Below are 24,911 nucleotides of genomic sequence, written 5' to 3' on the forward strand. Positions count from 1 at the left end.
AAGCCTATCTTCCCCCCATCCTACCCATGTTCTACAGAAAGACCGTGGGGGGCATCCTGAGCAGCTGCATCACTGCCTGGTTTGGGAACTGCGCCATCTCGGATCGCAAGACCCTAAAGAATATACTGAGGACAGCCAAAAAGATCATCGGAGTCTCTCTCCCCTCCATTCGTACATTTACACCTGACGCTGTATCTGCCAAGCCAACAGCATTGTGTACGACCCCACACACCCCTTACACACACTCTTCACCCTCCTACCATCAGGAAAGAGGTTCTAAACGGTCATCACGTCTAGACTGTGCAATAGCTTTTTCCCTCAAGGAATCAGATTCCTCAACACAGAACTGAACTGTACACAACTCACACACTCACTCAACTGTGTGTTACTGAACTGTACAACCTGAACTCAACACACTCAATACTTATTTCAATTCACACACATCCATGTCTTCAGCACCACCCATACTCTAATAATCATATTATACTGTTTATATGCTGTTTTGCAGCTCAAGATTGCTGCTCTTGCTGTTTTTGCACAACATATGAATGTCCTGTATTGTCTAGTGCACTTAATTGATATTAAATTCGAATTCATCATGTGTTGTTGGTTTTAGTTATAAGTACATATCCTCGAATTGTTATTCAGTATCCAGCCTCATGTTTTTTTTGTTTTTCGGAAATCTAAACACTTCCTGGTCCGAGAGAGTATAAACAACATGGTTTTAATTTGAACATTTTTAATTGCAAGAATAAATAAACCGTTGCAATATCATTGTGTATAATCGAAAGGCTGCAACTAATGATTATTTTGATAATCGAATAAATTGGACAATTAATCTTTTCCATTAATCTGTAATTTAAAAAATTAAAAATTAGATGTTTTGCTTATTATAACTATGTAAAACTCTAATTCAGGGTATTAATGTATAAAAGTGTACTTAAAAAATGCTAAAGCTACATATTGAATTTAACTGGCTTTAATGTAGACATTTCAAATCTTATCTACTATAAGAATCTTACTGCTTGTTGACGAGTGCATGAGGGATTTCTCCTGTGAACAAATTCACTCATGCTGGGTTTTTTCTTTCTGTAAAAAAAAACAACAAACAAAAAACAGCATTTGAGTATGCAAGGTGAAGCAACTTGTGGAAATCAACATTTGTATTGTTTTTAATGATAATTGCAGATGGCAAGTTGACAACCATGCTTAAAATATAATATAAAATATAATACAACATTGTTTTGACAATTTCTGTTTAGAAATTCACAGACATTATAAATAAGCATGTGAATGTGGTAAAGTCGCAGTAAATCATGTTTAAAAACACATACGTTACTGTTGTAGTAAACAAATGCTATTAAAAGAGAATGAAACGGAGAAATGCAGCAAGCTAACAGGCCTGATTTAAAAATATATATATATTAATTGGTGTGCAAATGCATAAGTATTTGCCGAAAACCACAACCGTGACTATACATATAATCGTTTACTGCTGCTGTTATTTGCTGCTCTTAGATTTAGTGTTTGTTCGCACCGTTTTAATTGAATCCATCACTATGTTGCAAACGAGCTGATGACAGAACAGATGTAGTGTGAGTGAACATACAGTTTACACAATAGCACTTTATTAAACTTTACCATATGATGAGGATTATACAGGTTTTGTCTACCATGTTGATGTTTCGCCCTCATCCATGACTTGGGACGCTGACTTTTTCCTGCTGCCAGTTGACTCTCAATTTTGCAGGCGGTTGTTATCTTGTCGTCACGCTAAACTGTAACTTGAGCAGCCCAACTAATTGATAATGACATTCATTGACAACGAATTTCATTATTGATTATTATCGATAGTATAATCTGGCACCTGCCAATGATTTCAATGTGCTCGTTAGCTAACCGGAAACGTTCAAGGACCAAAGACATCACTTCCTCGCATGAACAAATGCCTGTTGAAATGGTCTATATCATAGGTCTTCAACAGGAGGTCTGTGGCAGTTTTAATAAAATTATAGCTAAAGTTCATGCAAATGTATGATTGTCCACCTGATAGTAAAAGTGAAATTTATGAAACTGCAAACTGATTAAAATAAGTCAACTGTGAACAACATAATAAGTGATTTTAATGGCAAAATATGTTTGTTATGATGCATAAATCCTTTTGAAAGATGTGCAAATATATAATTAATATACAGTCAATGATGCATTTACAAAAACAACAACAACATAGTTCTAATTGTCTTAACATAATACATATAGTGTAATATAATTGGTTTCTATTAATATCAGTAGATATGTTTCACACATTTTATATCGGGGGTCCCTGCCTTATGTCTTTATCACGTAAGGGGTCCTTGACCTGAAAAATCTTGAAGACCCCTGATCTATATGCAACAACACTGTTCAAAATAAATATGATTGAATTAAATGCCTATACATCACTTCTCACATGAGCTCATGTGTCCTCCGGCGCGCTAGGTGGCGTCATCTTCGTCTCGCGTGAAGCAATCACATGACCACACTCAGTCAGCTGCCTGTGCGCTACACGACTCCTGACTAAACGCGTCGCAATAACAACTAAATCCCTTCGTAGGCGCCCTACCTGCGCTGAAAAAGCGTACGCTCTGTAGTGGACTATATTTCTAGACGGGGCGTGTTTGGAACGCGGCCGCTGTCTGCGACGGTCACGGAAAGCATCAGTGAAAAGCTCTGAGTGCAGTAATATACGTATTTATGTCAGTTACTGAGTAAAACCTCGACGCTGACAGGCCTTTTATATATACACGTATTTTAGCATCCGCAATACAATTCAAAGATGTCAAGCAAAGACCGGATCGACGTTTTTCCTTCGAGGATGTGAGTAGCTATGATAGGTGACCGCGTACCTGGATGTTTGCTAGCGCAAAAAAAATTGACATAAATATCATTGTATATTGTACCGTAATTTTTTTACGACAGTATGGAAATATTTCCGACTCATTGAACTGCATAGTTATTAATATTTATCCTGCAAAACAATTTCTCAGACACTCTTTATTACTGTGCACTGATAGATCCCTAACTAGATAATCCTGTATGTGTTTGTTTGTTTATTTACAATAAAATATAGTGTCATAACACTTTTAGGGTAGGATGATCTGAATAATTTGTTCAATATTTGATTTATACACAGTACATGAACACTGTTACCAGGTAGACAGTCTGATTGTGGGGAAGGTGTGGAGCTATTCAGGTTAAAATGGTATGAAATATTAAACCTGATCCTTAGTATTGTGCACTAAACTCTATTGTTGATGGTAATTTTGGATCTGTGTGGATAAAAAAAAAAAAGATCTTTCAAGATGTCTAACCAAAAAGCAGAAGTCTGATTCAGTCTCGTGATCTGAGCTTCCTGCAAAAAAACTGGAGTCTAATCTAAAGTGTCTAGAAATGTTGGGATAACTCTAAAATACTCTAAAAAGCAAAATGTAGATGTCTAATTGATCATACACATGGTGGATTTTCTTGTCAGGACGGATCTTGAGTGTTGATATATTTTCTGCTACAGGAAATATCTTCAGAACAGAGGAATGTCTTTTCTGTTTCTCAGGAACATGAAAGTCTGTTCTGTGTTTCAGGGCTCAAACCATCATGAAAGCACGTCTGAAAGGAGCTCAGACTGGACGTAACCTGCTGAAGAAAAAAGCAGACGCTCTGTGTATGCGCTTTCGGCAAATTCTGAGGAAAATCATTGAGGTAAGGAAGATGAGTGATGTTTCTCCTCATTTCCAAAAACTAATCGATTTTAAAATCTTCCTTCATGTGTATTTAGATTTGTATTATTTATGGAGCATCTTTTAAGCGTGGCGGTGTTATAGATTGTGTTGAATTCTGTGCAGCGATCTTGTTAAGTGTTAGATAAATATATGGAATATATGGTTCATTTCCAGACTAAAACGCTGATGGGAGAGGTGATGAGAGAAGCAGCTTTTTCCTTAGCTGAAGCCAAATTTGCTGCTGGTGACTTTAGGTATGAACAGAGAATGTGACACTTAACACAGAGCATGTGTGTGTTTGTGTGAGTGTGTGTGAGAGTGAGAGTTTCTGTGTGTCTTAATATTACAGTTTATTTCTTTTTTTTCTTCAGCACTACAGTCATCCAGAATGTGAACAAGGCCCAAGTGAAGGTCAGGGCGAAGAAAGACAATGTCGCAGGTCTGCTTTCCATAATGTCAGATTGTTACTAGCAACAACATTTCTATATTTTTATATCTTTGTGAGGACCTTCTATTGACCTAGAGTTTACTGTAGGTCATAAATAACATAGTGTAGGCATAAATCTTACCCTAATGCTACAATCAGTAATCAAAAGGAAAAATATTTAGCATTCTTACTTAAAAAAAAAAACCCTTGTGATTAAGTTTTATATTAAATGTGTGTGTGTGTGTGTGTGTGTTAGTGTTATATACAATCTCCTAAACAACACTATCACAGTAGAGGCTGCTGTCTCATGTGGAATCATTACATCATGCAAAACACTGCCCTCTTGTGATAAGTCACGATAATGCGTTCACGTTATGAATTCAGTTGGTTTATTATTATTGGTGCAGCTATATCAATTTTAACAATAACGTTGACTTGATTGACTCTAGGTGTGACTCTGCCTGTGTTCGAGCATTACCAGGAAGGAGGAGACAGTAAGTCATATCTGAATAAATCTGTCTTGGAGCTTTTGATTGGAAACAAATGTAGAAATTGCCATTAAAATCCATTTTCAGGTAACACGTAGCTGCTAATAAGAGAATGATTTTGTGTATAGGCTACGAGTTGACAGGCTTAGCGAGGGGTGGAGAGCAGCTGTCCAGGCTGAAGAGGAACTATGCTAAAGCTGTGGAGCTGCTGGTGGAGTTAGCCTCTCTGCAGGTAGGGGGGGGTCATGCACATATACTATATATGGTGTAGGACATTCAGGAAATAGGGACAGAAATACCTGAACATTATATTGAATCAAAATATTTGGTTGTAGACTCTCTGATAAAGCAGTGTGATGAAAAAATGCTTGTAATGCAGTGTAAAAAAAAAAAAAGTTTTTTTTTACTATTCTAGTAGTGGTAATACTGCAGATTTTTCATATAACATAGAATAGAAGAAGGAACCATTTTGAGGAGCGTGTGAAATATTGGGAGCAAAACAGCAATTCTTCCCAGCCTGGTGATTTCTAGTGATGTCAAAAATCCCAGAAATGCAAATATAAAAAGCCTGCCTCCCAAAGCCATTTATGATCATTTCACCTTTGATTTTGGATCACTCATTTTACAGACGTCCTTCATCACTTTGGATGAAGCCATTAAAATTACCAACCGTCGTGTGAACGCCATCGAACACGGTAAGTCGGAGGCCCGTCTATATCGCTCTGTGTGTGTTTTGCTTTTAAACTTACTTAGTCACACTGCAGCCTGAAATATTGCTAAACACTACAATAGATAAAAGCATTACCGTGGATCTCTCTGTCTTCTCTCATAGTGATTATCCCGAGGATCGAGCGAACCCTCACGTATATCATCACTGAACTGGATGAGCGAGAAAGAGAAGAGTTCTATAGGTCAGTTGCGGTAGTTTTATCAGCAGTGCATTACGCAACCATACACTGGTTATCATACATAGTATGTGCAGTGCAGTTGATCGAGGGTGTTTGGGGGCCACAATCAAAGAGGTTGGTTTAGGTGGATTTTGCAGTAGAATACAGTGTGGTTCACACTTTACCTGCAAATATTAGATTTTTATGATCATAAATGGCACCTAACAGTGTCTGTAACAACTTGAATGCGGGTTCAATTCAGATTATTCATGTTCCTGTATACACACCTCTGCTCTGTCTCCCATCTACCAGGTTAAAGAAGTTTCAGGAAAAGAAGAAGCAGCTGAGGGAGAAGACTGAGCAGGAGATGGCGCTGCGCCTGGCCAAGCTCGGGCCCATCCCCGAACCATCCAACGTGTTCCAAACGGAGCAAGACCCGGACCTGCTGTTCGAATGAGCCCGGTTTGAGCATCAGCTCCCACCACATACACTATTTATTCTGTGCGCCTACCAGGCCAAGCACGCTAGATTTTACCATTGTGTATATGTTGGTGCATATTTTGTTTTGAGTTTTGCCTCTTTTTTTTTAAAATTGAGCATGTTCACATAATAGAATATATAAATATATGTACATTGTTGGTATATGCTGCTAGCAATGACTGTTCTGTGTGTGTGTGTGTGTGTGTGTGTGTGTGTGTGTGTGTGTGTGTGTGTGTGTGTGTGTGTGTGTGAAATTAATCATTCCTTCAGAAAGATATAATAATGATTATCATTTCAACAAGTTAAGATGTTTATATGTAATTCATGCAGTAGTCAAAATTGTGGTTGGTACTATAGACTGATGTTCTGCAGTGGAAGCTCCAGATCATTGAATTACCTTGTGGTTCCTGTGTATAATTCTTCCTACAGCTCAATTCAACACAGTGTCATCTCATTATTAATTCCAGTGACCCCTTAGTGTGCTGAAATACTTGTATAATCCCAATTACTGTCATGTGTGAAATTTATTTTGAATAAAATTGTAGCTGTTCATCATACGTTTGAACTTTTTGTGGTAAAATGACCACAATCAGCTGTATACAATGTTACATATGGTTTTGTAGTGTTTTAATAAAACTGGTTTCATCAATTCCATATAGACCAGCCCATAAGATCTTACGTTATTTGAGCAGCAATGACGACTCATGAAAGGAATAATCCAGCATTTTACCTACAGCGTTATACAGCATTTTACATCTCTATGTACTACATCTGTAGCTTGTTCTGACACAGACGGGGAAATGAACCGAAAACATCATTGACACTAAACATCTTTATAATAGAAGTCTATGGGCAGTTGAAAAAATGTCATCATCAAATGTTAATGTAAACAGATTCTTTTAAATGTAACAATTAAATCTGAAAAATTGGTATTAGTTATGAAAACACTATTACCTAAATTCTTACTACTTAGTCACACATGTTATGTTACAGTGTGAGGGATGTAGTTCTGCTGAGTACCATCAAATATTTGTTTGTTCTATTCCTGGAGTACGTTACTTTTTTGTAACTTGTGTAAGATGTCACAGATTTTGTCCGGTTCATAAAGTCCACAGTGAGAAGTACATCTTCACACCTACTCAATAGATTTGCTAGTATTTAATTTGCACATTGTGCAAGAGCTTGTTTACACACTTTCACATTTTACCAACCACCTCTAGGTCTGGGTTTGTGGCCATAAATCGATTTTAGCCAGAAGAAAATGTTTTATGTACTGGTTGAATAAATTAGATGAATCTATGATTTTTACCACAGTACCACAAAAGCTATATGAATTGCAGCCTGTTTAAATCACCTGCTACAGTAATACACAACAGTTTTCTGAGTTTGGCACAAAACACAAGACATTTTTCTACATTATAATGTCTAAAACAAAAAAAAAACCCTGTACAAATCATTTTTATATAATGATCAAGGATTTTATTATCATAGTCTCTCTCATCAGTTTCATATCATTACAGAAAATTTTATTGTACAGAGTTTGTTCAGCAATGTGTCCTCTTTGCTCGGTAGGTTTTCTCCGCAGTGCTGGTCACGTAGATCTGTACAACACGGTTTGTGTTTGTTTTTTACTGTACAGGTTTGTGTAGTAGGTTAAAAAGGCTCTCAGCACTTAAATAAGCTGTTTTAATCAGCATGTTTATATATATATATATATATATATATATATATATATATATATATATATATATATATATATATATATATTCAAACAAAACATTATCCAGTGACTCCACCCCCTGGGGGTTAGGGGAGGAGCTTCACCAGGTCAGGTGACTAATAAGGAAGCTTCAGGGATCGGGCGGGCGGTTTTGTGTTCCCCCACACAAAACCCCCACTGCGTACATAAACAAGACTCACAAGAGAAACAACAAGCAAAGCTCTCGGTGAAGCCGTAATGGTGCTTACGGATGAGGAAAAAAACCAGAGTGTCACAGGAAATGCCACTCTCCACTCACCTCACATGATACTCGTGATTGAGCTATCAGATCCGTTTGATGTTTAGCCAAAAATGCAATTTACACAAGGCCCCATATTCGTCAATTAAATTTGCTGTAAGTCTCCATGACCTGTTAGCTACATTTGTCCTGTAGCTCCAGTAAATTAATAAAAAAAAGCAAAATTCAGACACCAGACACAACTTGGCAGATCATATACATTTTTGGGGTGAAGAGGACATTGTGTAAAAATGGATTTTTAGCCAAACCCTCGCTTTACGATGAGGAAATGATGTATATATATATTTTTTTTTTCCTGGCAGGCACCTACTGCTTTCTATTAAAATGCTACAGCTATATCGATAAGGTCTAGCATCGAACACACAAAGCAATCGCAATGAAAAGAACAGAGCTGTCTTAATATAATAATCATGAGAAGAATAATGATCATAATCAATAATAATAAGAGTAATAATTATAATAATATATTACAGAATAAATCTCTTTTTTTACTTAAAAGTTATTTTTTAAGGTTTTAAATACTAGGATCTTTTTTTAAATCATTTTTTTTAAATACGTATCTAGTAGTTTTTCGTGATCAAGATGTCGACTATACTTCAACGTTATCCAAATCAATAAAAACTAGCTGTGCCATTGCATATTACAGAGATAGTCGATGATATGTGGGCATGCACCGTGAACCACCGCTCGCTCGCAGCTCTATGCTCCCTCCATCCCTCTGTCCCTCGCTGATGACATCATAGCCGCCCTATGACCATGACGTCCACCACCTCGCCTTTGTGCAGCTCCACGTATTGCTCTGTTTTGGGAGGTAGCATGAGGAGACCGTTGGCACTGCGCATGCTCATGAGCCGACTGTTCACTTGGTTCCCTGCATATGAAATGAGGAGACACATGTATACAAGAGAGGACTAATAAAAATTGAGGAGTTTTGAGTTCACAACATGGATAAGCAAGGGCGGCTGATCTATCAAAAGGTAACAAAATTTACATTTTTTCAGATTATTTGGTGTTAACAAATGAGTGTTATTTAATTTTTTTGTGATATCAGAACTGCTTTGAGTTTTAAGAGTGGATAGTAAGTGCATTAACATTTGTTGGAAAAGTTCAAAATAGGATTATAATAAAATATTTCAGTTCTATTCCACCATATTGGGTTTGCCCACCTGTGCTCTGAGCCCATGGCAGCGGCTCCTGATGGTGCCATGTTAAAATACAACGGTGATACTCAGGACGTGGATCCAGCTTTACATCACAGGACAACTGCAAATACACAGCAAGAGACATTTCACCCACTTGCTTGTTTAATCTGGAACTTTAAACCCAGTTTAATTTACTTCAGCCAAGTTCGAAGTCTTCAACCATGTACATTAAACAATATCTAGCTTAATTAAATCTCTGTAAAATGGAAATAGTCACAAATCCTAGTATGATATTAAAACAGCTTCAAAACACATGAAGCACAAGCAAGCTCTTATTACGTTGGATTTTATTAAATATGGTCCCACTGTCTGACTCTTACTCTAGCTTTGATGATGGTGGGCCGTGGGTCCAGGATTCCCTGCATCTTCCTCAAGGCGGGTATGACGAAAAGATTACACGTGACCACGGCTGACACGGGATTCCCTGTAAAAAAACAAAGCAGTATGATTTTATTCATCAGTTCACAGCTAAGACAGCTAATCAGGGACACGTTTACAAAAATCTGAAAAACTACGAATTTTAACCCTTAACATTTAACTGAAATATGGATTATGATCAATGTGGATTATGATTTTATATATATAAGATATATAAACCACCTGATCATTTGTGCAAGTATTAAGCAAAATAATCTGAATGAGGAAATAAAAAAAAAACATGCTAAAATTAAGATCTAAAAAAACAAACATCAAAATTAAATAAATGACTATAGTTAGACAATAAAACAAGAGTTGAAAATAGAAAAAACAGAAAAAAACATTTATTTTAAGGCTAATATATACATACCAACAAACTCTCTCACCATCCCTACCTGGTAGAGCAAAAATTAGTTTTCGTGTACCGTCCATGTCCAAAGTAGCAAATGTTGTAGGGAGACTACACAGAAGAACATACACAAATAATAAGACTGCTGTTTTAAATTTTGCTTTCTAAGCATTGCCTTTTCACTCATCCACTCACCCAGGTTTCATAAAGACACGCCCAAAGTGAATCTGAGCGTGAAGGTCAATATCCAACACCTGCTTCAGGTAGTCCTGATGAAACAGGCCAATTAAAGGTGCACATTAATGATGATCGAAACAAATATTCCCATAAAACACCAGACAGACCCATATGGCAGGGCAGGAATCTCATACATTATTTATCACCAACTCTCACTGCTGCGAAAAGATTCATCTGCATCTGAAGTGAGTCAGGAGATGTCAGTATGGAGCTGTGTTAATATTAAAAGTGTGTCGTTTACAGCAGCCCTATGTTCCACAAGTATATTTCAACACGAAAAGACACAAGCCTACATGATAAAAAAACCCCCAAAAAAACAAATGAAAATACAAATAAATTGAAATGAAAAAACCAAATGCTGAAAGAGTTTTTCCAGAAGAAAAAATAAAAATAGTTTATGTTTTTTAATCAATTGCAAGCATGCTAACTAGTTAGCTGAAAAAGTTCCAGCAGGTTTGTTAAGGCTGGCTGATACTTGACCATAAAAATTAATAATTTATATAAAACAGCATTTCAACTGCTAGATTTTTCAATTATAAATTATGTAGCGTCCCAGTTGTTTGCTCCCCCATAATGCCCCAACAGAATCATCAGATAAAATACCAATAAACTAATAAAATGTTGAGACATTAAAGGTGTTTTTGAGCAAAGCGGTCTAAAAGGTGTAAAAGAAGGGTCGCAGTACAAACAGAGCAGAGACCGGGCCACTATTGGAACACAGCCCATTCCTAAATAAGTTCTCACCTTCTCACCCATGGACACGCCCCCTGAGGTGATGATGACATCTGCACGGCTGATGCCCTCGTTCAGGGCATTTAAGAGGTCGTCTGGGCTGTGGGAGGAAACGAGAAACCACACCAACTGTTACCATGGAAGTAAAACACCAAACCACTGCCAAGAAATCACAGTTGGACAGTTTTGTAACAGTCAATGTAGGCATCTGTTGTAGCCAAACCCATTACTGTGTCTGAAACCAGGACCATTTAGTATACATAACAAGGAGATTCAAAATCCATATAAATTCGCTATAAGCAGCAACAAGTGCTAATGAATGTTGATGTTAATTTCACTGGAGCTTTAAAAAAAAGGTTTACCTTGTAAACCTTTAAAATGATGGCATCTGAAAAGTTGTAACATGTAAAGTCTGTACATTTAAACCACCGAGCCATGAACCAGTACCGTGCAGTGGATCATCTGATACTGGGCTGCACAGAAAGACTTTTATTTTATTTCAATTTAATTGACTTTGCAATCTGGAGGGTATTTGTTTTGGAAAAAAAAACAGAGCAAATTTCCTGCACTCATTTCAGTGAAAAATATTTTCATTTTTTCTTTTTTTAAGCATCAATAAATTAAGCTCACACTGATTCTGCATTATGGTGAGATACTTTACATTTATTTAATTCAATGTGTATTTAAATTAATAAAACCCATAATATGTATAACAGTTATTTAATATGCATGTTAATGTGTAGTTAAAGTGTTGAAGTTATACGCATGACTGAATATGATTATGAAAACAGACTTGAAAAACACATGGCAACAAGACAACAGCCAAAGCAATCCTTAAATGAGGCTTCAGGACAGTGTGAAGTCACTTGAGCAGTAGGGGTCATGAAAAAACAATACAAATACTGTATTATAGTGTATTTTGCTTTTTGTAACTAAAAATAAGCGGTTTACTGAATACATTTGGTATTCCATAAAGACATGGTTTGCCAGGGTTGGTGTGGAAGAATTGCACAGAGCCTTGACCTCAACCCGACTGAAAACCGCTGGGATGATCTAGGACACTAACTGCACCTCACTAAAGCACTTGTGGCTAAATCATCAACTACCCACTGCCATGCTCCAACATCTGGTGGAAAGACTTCCCCCAAAGATTATATTGTGTAATAGCAGCAAGAATTGTGGTATAGTGTAAGATAAATGTGTAGAGGTTCTCACTTGTCTCCCACAATACCCAGGTTAATTGTGGGATAGCCGTGTTCCTGGATAGTGGCAAGCAGTGTGGAGCGATTGGAGTCACGGATCTTCCCTGGATGTAGATCGTCCTCGGGGTTCAGCAGCTAAGAAATGGTTAAAAAGCTATAGAGTCAAATACAGACAACCTTTATCAGTGCCAAATAATAGGAGATCTGATTAACAGTGTCCTGTTGCAATTTCCTAATGAATACAATTGTTTACAGGCATATTTTTATTGTTTACAAAAATGTTTAAATGTTGGTAAATGTTTGCAGAAGAAGTTAGTTCCTAACCGTTACCCTAACCCTAACCCTAACCCTGGTTCCTGTTACCATTTATGTTTTAACAGCTTCATTTACTCTGCTGCTTCTCTATTGTCTGTCAACTGATGTTTGTAAAACAAAAAAAAATTAAAAAGATGCTTGACATGTTATCAAGAAGTCAGAAAACGTGGTCACTTCATCCTTTAAGGTAATCCCAAGGCAGAAAAACATTACAAAGCACACACTCCAAAAATATTAAATAAAAGTCTGCTTTTTTTTTTTTACCAAAAACTATAAGATATCTTTGTTTAATAACCACACAATTAAAAATGTGTATATTATTAGCACTTGATTATTCAGACATTTTCACATACTGTATACACAGTGTGTTTATTGTATCTATCTGAGTTCCAACCTCATTTCCTGTGGACATTACGGCCACTACGGGGAACTTGTGCACTTCCACTTCTGTGACTCCTACTGTGGCGAGCAAGCCGATCTCTGATGGGCCCATGTGAGTGCCTTTGGCCAACACACACTCTCCACGCTTTATATCATGACCAATGGGCCTGAAACACACATGAGATAATAGGAATGAGATTACATCTTGCTCTTTCTCATTCTTCTCTTTATTTTCTGTATTTTTCAGATTCTCTCATTGCATTCCAGTGAGAATTAGCGCTGTGTGAATACAGCTGAACCATTAGAAAGCTTCTCTTTAAACAATTTTAGACCAGGATCAAATCTCAGTGAGTGCAAATTCATAATTCTATTTACCAAAACATGATGGACTTTCAAGAACAGTTCAACAATTTTGGTGGACCAGACTTGGGAGTTTGTTAAAAAATCTATATGTCTTGTTTTTTCCCCATTATTATTTATGTTTGTTCTTGTGCATGAACCACTGTTGTTATCATTTATATTATAATTCACCCTTCTATAGATATTTTCAACAGCTACTCCATAAACCTCTATCTATTGCCACTACTATAGCTATTGAAAATATCTATAGCAGGGTGGCAAATAAATAAATAAATAAAAACACTGGAAAATGCACACCTTTAAATCTAGATAGATACATATATTGACATTTAGATATATACAGATAGATAGACAGATAGACATAGATATAGATAGATAGATAAATAGACTTTTTTGCTGCTATTGCTGAAATTCCAGTGTTGTGAAATGCACATGCATAGAAAATGAATGTCTCGTATGAATATAGAGTAAATAGAACACACTGCTATCTTACTAGGCACTATGGATAATATGCGTGTTAGTTGGTCAGCAAGGTGATAGAATATCTTTTATTTGTCATATATACATTACAGCACAGTAAAATTTGTTTTTCGCATATACCAGCTGGGGTCAGAGCACAGGTTCAGCCATTAAACGGCGCACCTGGAGCACAAGAGCCCAAGAATGGCAGCTTGGCGATACTGCGGCTTGAAACCCCGACCTTCCAATCAGTAACCCAGCACCTTAACCACTGAGCTACCACCTCCCCCAGTAATGACGTTCAGTAAACAGCTGTGTAGTTTTGTTCTGCTACAAAAAAGACGGAATCCATCAGGCAAGAACAATTTAATTAAACAAAGCCAGCAAAATAAAAATGATCAAATGTGATGACACATAGGGCATTCTGAATGGAATGATTACTGGTTTTATTTCCTGTTTTAAATGACAGAAATATTACATAGGATACATCATCATTTGCTACGTCAAATTATTATTACAATGCATTCACACAGAAATGGACTCTCTCTCTCTCTCTCTCTCTCACACACACACACACACACACACATACACACACACACACACACACACACACACACACGCACACTCTACCTGATGTCCTGTCCTGGACGTGCTTGCACCAGAATACGCACTTCAAGTTCCTCTGTGCCCTGCATGCAGACAATAATAATAAATCATTCCAAGTTCAGTAAATCAGATGTTAAAAATAAATCTTTAGTTTTATAATTAATTATATTCAATTACTTAAAAAAAAAAAAAAAACAGTTCTTCATTGTTAATATCAAATGTTAGCTCTATTAATATTATACTAAATATAATATTAGCGTTATTACCATGTACCGTAATTTCCATACTATTAAGCGCACCCATATATAAGCCGCACCCACTGAATTTGACAAAGATTTTTATTTTGAACATAAATAAGCCGCACTGAAACTAATGAACACACAGTTTCACAAACAGTTGACAAAAGACAGTGTCTGTTACACGGTGTAACGTGTGAAATATGTAGCGGCATTTAGGGAATAGCCTGCCGCCGCATTTTTATTTTATTACGGCATTTTAATTTTATTACTGCATGTGTGCAAGACTGAGGAATATGTCCTTATTATTTTCTGATGCTAATTTCTAAGTTTCTTTGACTAGCCCGTAACACTGTTGCCAAGAAAAATAAAAAAGCAGGAGTTTTGGAAACCTGTCTGTGCTTATATGATTTCTGTTGCAACTGGAGTTAGCGAGCTCTCCCTTGACCCTGATACAAGCGTTACAACAGCTTGTATCTAAACAGTAGCCTACCAAGAAAGTCATTGTTCACTGTCTTCCTCCTTCCTTTCACAACTATTTCTCTCGGGAGTTTATCTTTTGGCATCGTCGTGTGTTTAAAAAAACGTTTTTTCTCCCGATGCCGTGCAGCTCAGAACACAGGTGAGGTGCGTTTTTTCGTTTCCGTTCGGAAATGTCATTGGTCTAATGTTATGTCGCTCAGTTTTTTGGCTTAAAGTTTGTGAAACCGGGAAAAACTCAGGAAAAATTCATAAACAAGCCGCTTCGTTGTTTAAGCCACGGAGTTCAAAACGTAAGTTCAAAAAGTAGCGGCTTATAGTCCGAAAAATACGGTACACATGATGTCCATACACCTTATTCTGAATACTGAGATCATTTGTTTGGTGAAAATGTTAGATAGATAGATATTAGTTACTACTACACTGTTATAAACCATTGACAAAAACATGCACATTTTAAACTCTTATAAGACAGTGTGTGTTTTTAGGAAAGTTCAGATTGTTATAGTACAACCACAATTACACTAAAATATTCCATTTTAAAAGAATTTACTGACTTATAGCATCCTGGCTTACTTATTAACATGAGAACTAAAGAACTGAAGGACAGTTTATTTGCGGCATGGGAGTTTCTTACAGCCTACAATTAGCTTGGGCTACAATGTTGAAAATATGGTCGCTATTTCAAACCATAATTTAAATATAAATCCATAATAAAATAAACTTTTGCCAAAAAGACCATCATGAACCTCATAGAGAAGTAATCACGCACTTACTTACCGTGGAGATTTAGGTAAAACTCTTTTGTTGTAAGAGCAGAGAAAATGGATTGAGCATTTTTCAGCTTTTGTTAATATTTTTAGAAGGTACTGTGCAAACTCACATCCTCAGATTCTCTCAGGAGCTCCGTGTCCTCCACCTGCACCACAGCATCGGCTCCACATGGGATAGGAGCTCCGGTCGTCACCCTCATCACCTGGCCTGGCATCACTGTATGTGTGGGCTGTGGGGAAAAGACACAAATGAGCACATGCCCACAGATATATTGTGTACATGTTAAAAAATAGTGCAGTGCAAAAAGTCATTGAATTGTATAATAATGTATAAAATAGAAAGGAGATTTAAATTGTTTAGGTCTAAAATAGAGCTTGATTATTGTGTATAATTTTATATTAAACTAATATATATATATATATATATATATATATATATATATATATATATATATATATATATATATATATATATATATATATATATGTGTGTGTGTATATTCACCTGCTCTCCCGCCTGAGACTCGCCGATGATGAAACGGTCACCAGGACCATCGGCCGCTGAAAAAGTAAAGATTAGAAACAGACAAAGTGAACTCAAGAATGATATATGAAACTTCAATAGTACTTTAAAAACAGTAAAAGAGAATGTTTTTCGAAAATGAATTTGGACGATAAATACACTGCATTATATCAAAACCTCAATCTGAGTTTTCTTACAAGACTCAAGAACAGTTGAAATACAAAAGGAGTGTGTAATGGCATACAATTTCCTTTTGATACAAGCAGACTTTAACCTACAGCTGGATTCATGTGACAAAGCGTGTCTGTAATTAGTGTTAGATGCTGGCCCTTCAGCTTCCCCCATCGAAACGACAAGGACATCATCCATTATGGAGCATTACATTTCATTACATCATTAAAGGCTTTATTAACAGATTTAAGAAATGGTTAAAAAATAAAGAGATTGAGGAGTGGTCTGTCTGACACTCTCAAAGAAAGAAACTGAATACTTCCATAATTGATCTCTACAATAAAACAGTGAGCTGTTTGTCATTCATTCCTTTGAGAGGCTTTTCCTGAGTCCACTCTTCAGTAGACATGTCTGATATGCAGAATATGGAGGTGTGACACATGGAGTGACACGTCACTTAAAATGGAGTGTTATAAAACAAGCTGAACACACTCATCAGGAGTCGAGTGTGACTGAGAACGAGAGGAAGGGAGATAGCAGCATGAAAAAGAGGAAAGCAAAGCGAAAAAGAAAGAGGAGGGGTGTTGATGAATCACTGTAATATCAATATAAAGGTAGCAAAATAAAATAAATATATATATATATTTCCTGCATTATGATTTCCTGGGAAGTGAAATGAGAAACAAAACGACTCTGCTGGGTCTTTTGGGGTGTTTAGGGTTAAAGTGGAGTTTAAAACAGAGGGAAACAGACAATGATGATGTTCCCAAAGTGTTTTGTTCCTCTTATATGTGTGTCTGGTCAATTTACTAAGAAGCTGCAAATCCCTGTATACTGAATTCAATATTTTAATTTAATTAAGTATCACGCTCTCTCACACACACACTCACTCACACACACAGACACCTTTATTCAGAGTCTATCTCACATACCTCGCACAGCATATCCATCCTTTACAGAGGCGGGAAAAGGAGGCAGGTTGTCTTTGGCATAAACATCCTGAGCCAGAACTCGGCCCATTCCATCTGATAGAGAAACACACACACACACACACACACACACACACACACACACACACATACACAAACATGCACAAAATTGATATACATATCTAGTGTTCAGAGCAACCTACTATTATCTCATTTATACAACTGAGCAATTAATGTTTAAGGGCCTTGCTACTAATCAATGACTTTCCTCTACAGAACTGATCTGCTTAGAGACAGATTAAATACTCTATTTTGCATCAATTTGCAGTAGATTAATGCAGACAAAAATAAAAATAAAAATAAAAATAAAAAATAAAACTGACTTGTCCAGCCATATGTGGATCTTCCCCAAACTATTACCAGAAAATTAAGACTTTTTAGGATGTCTTTGGATGCAGCAGCAATACATTTCAAATAGGAGACTAAAATCTAATCCAGCATGACAATGGCCAGCTCTCTAAAAATACGGGTTGAAGTGGAAGGTCATGAGTGGCCTGATTCAGAGCTCTGACCACAAACCCAATTAACACCTTTGCAATGAATTCAAAAGTAAACTGCACCCCAGGCCTCTTCACCCCCACATCAGTACCTGATTTTATTAACACCCTTGTGGCTGAATAAGCAGAAATCTCCACAATCACACTATAAGAATCTAATGAAACATCTTTCAAGAAGAGTGGAGGTTATTATAACAGCAAATGGAGACTAAATGTGGAATGTGAGGTTTAAAAAGCACATAAGAATCTTAAGGATAGGTTTTTATAAACCTTTGTCCATATAGTGTATAACTAGCAAAAACTACAGGGCACAGGGTAATTAAATAAAGATTCATGACGTGTTTAATCCTTCTCACAGATTTTTTTTTAATTAATGTATGTAGTGTACATACACTGACCAGGCTTAACTATATGGCCTTGATCCAGCATAACTTTATGACCACCTCCTATTTTTTTCTGTTGGTCCCCTTTAGCTGCCAAAACAGTTCTGACCCATCGAGCATTAACATCATTAACTTCTTCAGCAGTTTGAGCGACAGAAGCTTGTCTGTTGGATCGGACCACACGGACCAACCTTCGCTTTCCACGTGTATCAATGAGCTTGTCGCTGCTTCACCACTGTTCCATCCTTGGACCACTTTTGATAGATACTGACCACTGCAGACCAGGAACAGCCCACAAGAGCTGCAGTTTTGGAGATGCTCTGTCCCATCACAGTTTGGCTCTTGTCAAACTACTTACGCTTGCCCATTTTTCCTGCTTCTAACACATCTATACTGAGGAAAAAATGTTTACTTGCTGCCTAATAATATCCAACCAACTAACAGGTGCCATGATGAAGAGATCAGTGTTATTCACTTCACTGCTCATAATGTTATGCCTGGTCATGGTACATGGTACAAGTGGTATAAACTATTCTTACCAGCTTATACATGCTGATAGGAAGAGAATAGTTTCCAAATTATAGCTACTAATGAAACATCCCAGAAAGTAACACAACACAGACATTTAGAAAATCCAAAACAATTATTGATCAAATCTCCAAAGTTATAAGGAAGAGGGAAAATAATCTGGTACAAATGGTCTAATGTCTTGACAAGCCCAGACTGTGTTTTAGCAGCTGGTAGCTGTTTAGTCTGAGCTGAATTTGTCAGCGGGGTGGCATTGCTGTTGCTATGGCTACCACATGAGAGACGCAAGCAATTTTTCACCTGCTGTATGAAAAGCTATGATAATTGGGAAAATGATGACATATGATACAGGAAGCAGAAAGGAGGCAGATGGAGCAGTGAGAGATTTGTCCTTTGCAGTGTAAAAAAAGCCATAAAACTGGCAACGCATTGTAGGTAGATTATGTTTGAATTGACCAAACCACATCACTGAATCAGCACAAAGAAATTGACATAAGCTAAGAATGCTACTGCTCATTAATACAAAAAATGTATTGATTTTTGTAATCAGGAGGGAAAAAAAACCCAACGCAGAGAAAGAGTGATGTGGGCAGGAAGGATACACAGCAATTGCAGGAGCAAAAATCTACATAATGTAGATGAAGAATGAGAAAAAAAAAGAGAATAAAAGACATGGTATCGATATTTAAAAAGAAAAACAAGTAGGGTAGGTCTAAGTAAGAGACATAAATTGTTCTTAGGAAAGTGTTTGTGTGTGTGTGTGTGTGTGTGTGTGTGTGTGTGTGTGTGTGTGTGTGTAACAGAAAGCTTAAATATAGCTGAGGCTATGTCTCTTTTCTCTGCGGATGCGCGTATGTGTTCAGAGAATAAGCTTAGTGTGCAAGTAAAAAATATTTAATGGGTTACATTTAAAAATGTATCTACAAGACACTAAAAAAACAACTGCAAGAAGCATATGTGTAGTGGTCTGGGGAAACCTGTTAGATGTAGTGAGTGCAGAATGCTGGACAACAGCCAAAAAAAGAAGAGAGTTTTTTTCTCTAACATTGCCCTGGCTGACTGCCTGCAAAGATCATGTTGTGCAAGGAGACAGTTTATCAAATATAGTGGTAAAACAGATCTAAAACATTGATTGCTGAGTGTGCATTTCCTCACACTGCAAATATCAGGCTTTGATCAAGATAACTACAGGCCAGAGTAAAACAGACACACAGCAAAAAATAAATATTAGGGGTACTCCGAATAGTTGAGAATTTGATGCTTCGATAGGAGGAGCCTGATTCGACAACCAATCTCACAGTCGAATGTTGTAAAATGAGGAACAGCCCATTTTGGTTATATGGGGGTGCTCAATGTTTCATTTCACATAGAACTACTGGTTTTCTCAATAAATTAATATACAGCCCATTATGATAATACTAAAAATGTGAAAAGAAAAAAGCATTTAATAAATAATTATTTTGATCATCTGTGTTGCGTTGTCTTTAGAGCGTGCTAAATACCTACTTATTTTCTATCAAATAAATTGTATTGCTTTGAAACATGCCATGACTCCTTAATCTCTGGGATGTCGGAATTACATGCCAGACAGATCCACAGAGACCCTCACCCACCCACAGAGACCCTCACCCACCAGGATAAAACATTAACTGAATGTTCTTTACATGAAAGAAGGAGAATGTCTGCTTTACTGGAGCTAAACATACATTTAGAGTATGGTAAGGTTTAGAACATCAATTTTAGAAATGCTATACATCAAAAATATACATTTCTGCAAAGTTTTCTAAATTGCTCAAAAGGTTAAAACCAACTGACCTATAATCCTCTCGACACAGCTGAGGAACTGAGATACCAGTTCCGACATGTGTGTGTCAGTAGTGTGGCATGAGTGTATGCTGACCTCTGTAGTTGATAATCTCAGTACCCAGAACTGGTGTCATCTCCAGCACAGTGATAAAGGCTTTATCCATAGAGGTGAGAGGGAATGGGGACATACGGTGCCTCCGTGCCACCTTGGTGATGTCCACTGCACTATGACCTGCGCACACGTCATAACACATACATACAAATGTATGAAAGCACACACATCCATATCCGTACATCCATACATGGACACACAACAACATTGGAACTTTTACCTCAGGTGTGCTTATAAATAACATTAGCATTGTCTGTTGACCGAACTTGAAGTGAAAGTGTGATCTTCACATAGTAGGACAAGTCATCATTGTGAGCAATCATTGTTGATAACTTTTGAAATTTGGTGAAAATACGAAATTTTATGGAATGATCACCATATGCTTTAGCAAAATCAACTAATCTGTGTATATAAATATACACAGTTATACAATGCCCTCCACTAATTTTGCCATACTTCGTGGAAATAAACAAACAAGGCTGTAAAAAAATTTGCCTTGATTCTTTAACCTTTTGACCCTTTGTAAAAAATATAAAGAAAAATATTTTGCTTTTACAGATCGAAACAGCTCTGCAGAATCAAACAGCTGCAAACAATACATTCTTATCCGAAATAAAATGTACTTATAGCACAATTATTTGCACTCCTATAATTTCACCTGTGTAAAATATATTTAAAGGGCACCAATATTACTGGAGGGCCCTGTAAATACAAATCCACATCCACATCAAAATAAATACATACATACATACATTCATGCCTACATACATACATAGATACATACAAACATCCATTAATCCATACATACACAATATTTTGGCTTGAAGCTATTTAAGGAACAAGTAACAAATCAAGAAGCCCTATACATGAAAATTAATAATGAATTCTACTAGCGTTTTTTTAGCCACACTACAACTGCAATAGGAAAATATGCATTTAAGATTACTGCTGCAATTTGCTGTACTCCAAACTTGGAAAAGTGCAATGCAACAACCATTTAATTTGCACAAACCTGTTCCAAAAACATTGCTGTGGCACACAGAGTCAACAGTTTTCTTTTTTTAAATCATAAAACTCAAAATTCCTTATTATGAAAAGAACAATCATAGTGCTTAGTTACTTTCTATATTTAGACTTAAAATGTAATTGTATTAATTTGCTGCCCAGTTTTTCTAACAGGAAAAGACCATTGTGACAGATCTCCTTTAATCACACAGAAGAATTCAGTGTAGCTGTTATTAGTATGTATATTTTAGAGATATGGCTTTGTTCTACACAGCAATGAATTTCTATTTCAATAGTTCGGTTTAGATTATTTACTTAGAACTGTCCAACAGTGGATAAGCAGCATTACTTGTGAGTTGCAACTCTAAGTAACACAATTTTTTCTTGATTTTGAGAGGACAAAAAACAAAATGGCTAAAAAACACCTGTATATATATATATATATATATATATATATATATATATATATATATATATATATATATATATATACACCTTTTTTCACCAAGCTGCTTGGCACTTTCCCCGTAGCCCTTTCCAGCCTTGTGGAGGTGTACAATTTTGTCTCTTGTGTCTTTGGACAGCTCTTTGGTCTTGGCCATGATAGTAGTTGGATTCTTACTGATTGTATGGGGTGGACAGGTGTCTTTATGCAGCTAATGACCTCAAACAGGTGCATCTAATTTAGGATAATAAATGTAGTGGAGGTGGACATTTTAAAGGCAGACTAACAGGTCTTTGAGGGTCAGAATTCTAGCTGTTAGACAGGTGTTCAAATACTTATTTGCAGCTGTATCATACAAATAAATAGTTTAAAAATAATACATTGTGATTTCTGGATTTTTTTTTTTTTAAATATTTCTCTCACAGTGGACATGCACCTACGATGACAATTTCAGACCCCTCCATGATTTCTAAGTGGGAGAACTTGCAAAATAGCAGGGTGTTCAAATACTTATTTTCCTCACTATATATATATATATATATATATATATATATATATATATATATATATATATATATATATATACATACAGTATATTAGAAAGTAAATGTTTAAAATCAGCCCTAATCCTTTAGTTACACACTCAACTATTTATACACTAACCCCCCCCAACCCCCAACACACATACAGTTATGAGTGACTTACTCGCCCGTAAGATGTTTTCTTTGCTGCTGCATCTTGACTGCACCTGGAGAAAGACAGGGGAGAAAGAGAGAAAGCAGGAGGTAGATGCTGTTAGTTCGAAAACAGCATGTCATAGATGACAATACTCAGTAAGATGTTGGCTACACTGTGAAAAAAAAATGGAAATGTCATAATGTCATGTCACACCATGGAGCCGAATCGATGTCATCCAGGTTTGTGGCTTGGAAACGAAGATGGAGCCAAGATTTACTGCACAATGAAGCAATGAGCAAAAGGAAACATTTACATCTGACCGACAAGCAGCTAAGCCTCTATCTCACCTAGTGGTTCATTAGTTCCATTGGCATATTAGCATACGATACTAACACGCTTCAATCGAAAACAAGCTACCTTCTTCCCTCGATAACAACAAAATCCTCCTGAAACAGACAAACTATTTATGTAGAAAAATTTCACTTTTATCTTTATCTTTGAAGCATTACCATTGTTTGTTTCCTCCCTATTTTAGTCATAGTTTTTATATAATGAATATATACATGAGCATAGCAATAATTGACAAAGGAGGGTAGAAAGCTGCACTTCACAGCAGGAAAGATTTTCTCTGACTTGGATTATTAGGTTGATCAAGCAAAGCAGTGCATTTAGGGAAGCACTTTGAATTTAATAATCAAACTTCCCTTTAAGCTTGATTAATCGATTTTAGACTTTTGAGAATAAGAGACAAAACATTTCTGAATAAAGTGTGTAAACGTTTCAATATTCAGTTATTCACATGCATAGGGTCTGATCTTAGTTTCATCATCACCAGTCCATATACTACTTTTTAATCATAAATATTATTAATTATTTCATTAGTTACCAGTACTTTAATTTGAATTCGAATTTTGGCCCCTTCATGCACCTCTGATAACTGACTGCTAGATCTTCATTTATATATTGTTTGCTTTTGATACCTATTAACAATTATTTCTGTCATTTATATATCGTATCTAACATGTCCTGAAACATTGTATACACATTATCTATATCTCTTATTTTCTATAAAACTATATTTGTATTTTATTTTGGGTTCTGAACGAATTTTATGGAACCTTGTTTGATCAACATCAGGGTTCTTCCTCTTCCTTTGCTTTACCCTCTATGTGACCTAGAGCACTATCAAAATTGTTAAACCAAGAGCACCATTTTGATCCCAGAGCAGTGCAGCTACCCTGTCACAGCTGGCCTGGGTTAGATAAGGGAAAGAGTTACAGCATGTGCATGCAGTTCACCCTGCCACTTTGATCTAAACCCTTTCTGGAGATTAATACAAGGCACCAATTCTGTCAGACAGCCTGAAAAAAAACAAAGATGTGGAGAGATGGAGGGAGAGAGAGAGAGACAGGGAGGAAGGAGGAGTGGTGTGAGGCGGCTCTGGCAAAATACTGTGAAGAAAGAAGCGAGAGAGCAGACACGCTGTATTTACAGCAAGTGAAATAAGAGAAAGAGGTAGATGAGAGCAAGAGCAAGAGAGAGAGAGAGAGAGAGAGAGAGAGAAAGAAAGAGAGAGAGGTCAGAAAAAAGAAAAGACAGGGACTAGAAGAAGAGACCAGCACTACTGCAGCATTAACAAAAAAACAGCCTGTGAGTCCATGAAGTGACTGAAGGCAGGGTGAATGCAAGAAACAGCAAAAAAGGACGACACTAATGATAAGATTATTAATAATCATAATGAGTGAAATAAGCATAATGAGATAGACTCTGTTGTAAAATATAGTAGTATGTAAGTCGCATGGTTAATAAACACCAAAAGAAAAATTTGCATACTATCTACCGTGCCTTAAATGTTAGTTGATCAAGACATATCGGCAGAAGACGTTTTTGTTTTACACCAAATTTAAATGCTTGCCAGAATAACCATTGTAACAAGTCCATTTGTTTCAAGCAAGAACTTGAAGTGGCTT

At 36.6% G+C, this 24,911-nt stretch overlaps 2 protein-coding genes across 12 annotated transcripts in view; one reads left to right on the plus strand and one right to left on the minus strand.

Moving 5' to 3' along the window:
• Positions 1–2,643: 2,643 nt before the first annotated feature.
• atp6v1d (ATPase H+ transporting V1 subunit D) lies at positions 2,644–6,592 on the plus strand. The gene is made up of 9 exons (XM_046835602.1): positions 2,644–2,856; positions 3,618–3,735; positions 3,930–4,009; positions 4,127–4,194; positions 4,632–4,676; positions 4,799–4,902; positions 5,299–5,365; positions 5,503–5,581; positions 5,870–6,592. The coding sequence occupies exons 1-9, from the start codon at positions 2,816–2,818 to the stop codon at positions 6,012–6,014; spliced, it is 747 nt and encodes a 248-aa protein (XP_046691558.1). The 5' UTR covers positions 2,644–2,815; the 3' UTR covers positions 6,015–6,592.
• Positions 6,593–7,493: 901 nt separating this feature from the next.
• Positions 7,494–24,911, minus strand: part of gphnb (gephyrin b) — a 105,783-nt gene continuing 88,365 nt past the window's right edge. For 9 of the 11 annotated variants that reach the window (XM_046836019.1, XM_046836022.1, XM_046836024.1 and 6 more), the window contains 14 exons: positions 22,969–23,011; positions 20,796–20,933; positions 17,431–17,523; positions 16,310–16,365; positions 15,915–16,034; positions 14,340–14,398; positions 12,904–13,057; positions 12,208–12,329; positions 11,005–11,092; positions 10,219–10,292; positions 10,061–10,134; positions 9,578–9,681; positions 9,222–9,318; positions 7,494–8,926 (listed from right to left, as the gene is read on the minus strand). In XM_046836019.1, coding sequence (XP_046691975.1) covers positions 8,793–8,926; positions 9,222–9,318; positions 9,578–9,681; positions 10,061–10,134; positions 10,219–10,292; positions 11,005–11,092; positions 12,208–12,329; positions 12,904–13,057; positions 14,340–14,398; positions 15,915–16,034; positions 16,310–16,365; positions 17,431–17,523; positions 20,796–20,933; positions 22,969–23,011 — 1,356 coding nt within the window. In that variant the 3' untranslated portion in view covers positions 7,494–8,792. The remainder of the gene's footprint in view (positions 8,927–9,221; positions 9,319–9,577; positions 9,682–10,060; positions 10,135–10,218; positions 10,293–11,004; positions 11,093–12,207; positions 12,330–12,903; positions 13,058–14,339; positions 14,399–15,914; positions 16,035–16,309; positions 16,366–17,430; positions 17,524–20,795; positions 20,934–22,968; positions 23,012–24,911) is intronic. The other 2 variants (XM_046836020.1, XM_046836028.1) reach the window with 1 other exon arrangement.

This window comes from Silurus meridionalis, chromosome 23 (genome assembly GCF_014805685.1).
Source record: "Silurus meridionalis isolate SWU-2019-XX chromosome 23, ASM1480568v1, whole genome shotgun sequence".
Classification (NCBI taxonomy): domain Eukaryota; kingdom Metazoa; phylum Chordata; class Actinopteri; order Siluriformes; family Siluridae; genus Silurus; species Silurus meridionalis.

Coding starts and splice junctions, on each gene's coding strand:
- atp6v1d (XM_046835602.1), top strand. CDS start 2,816: ATGTCAAGCAAAGACCGGATCGACGTTTTTCCTTCGAGGAT. Junction 4,195..4,631: donor GAAGAAAGACAATGTCGCAG/GTCTGCTTTCCA, acceptor GATTGACTCTAG/GTGTGACTCTGCCTGTGTTC. Junction 4,903..5,298: donor TGGAGTTAGCCTCTCTGCAG/GTAGGGGGGGGT, acceptor CTCATTTTACAG/ACGTCCTTCATCACTTTGGA.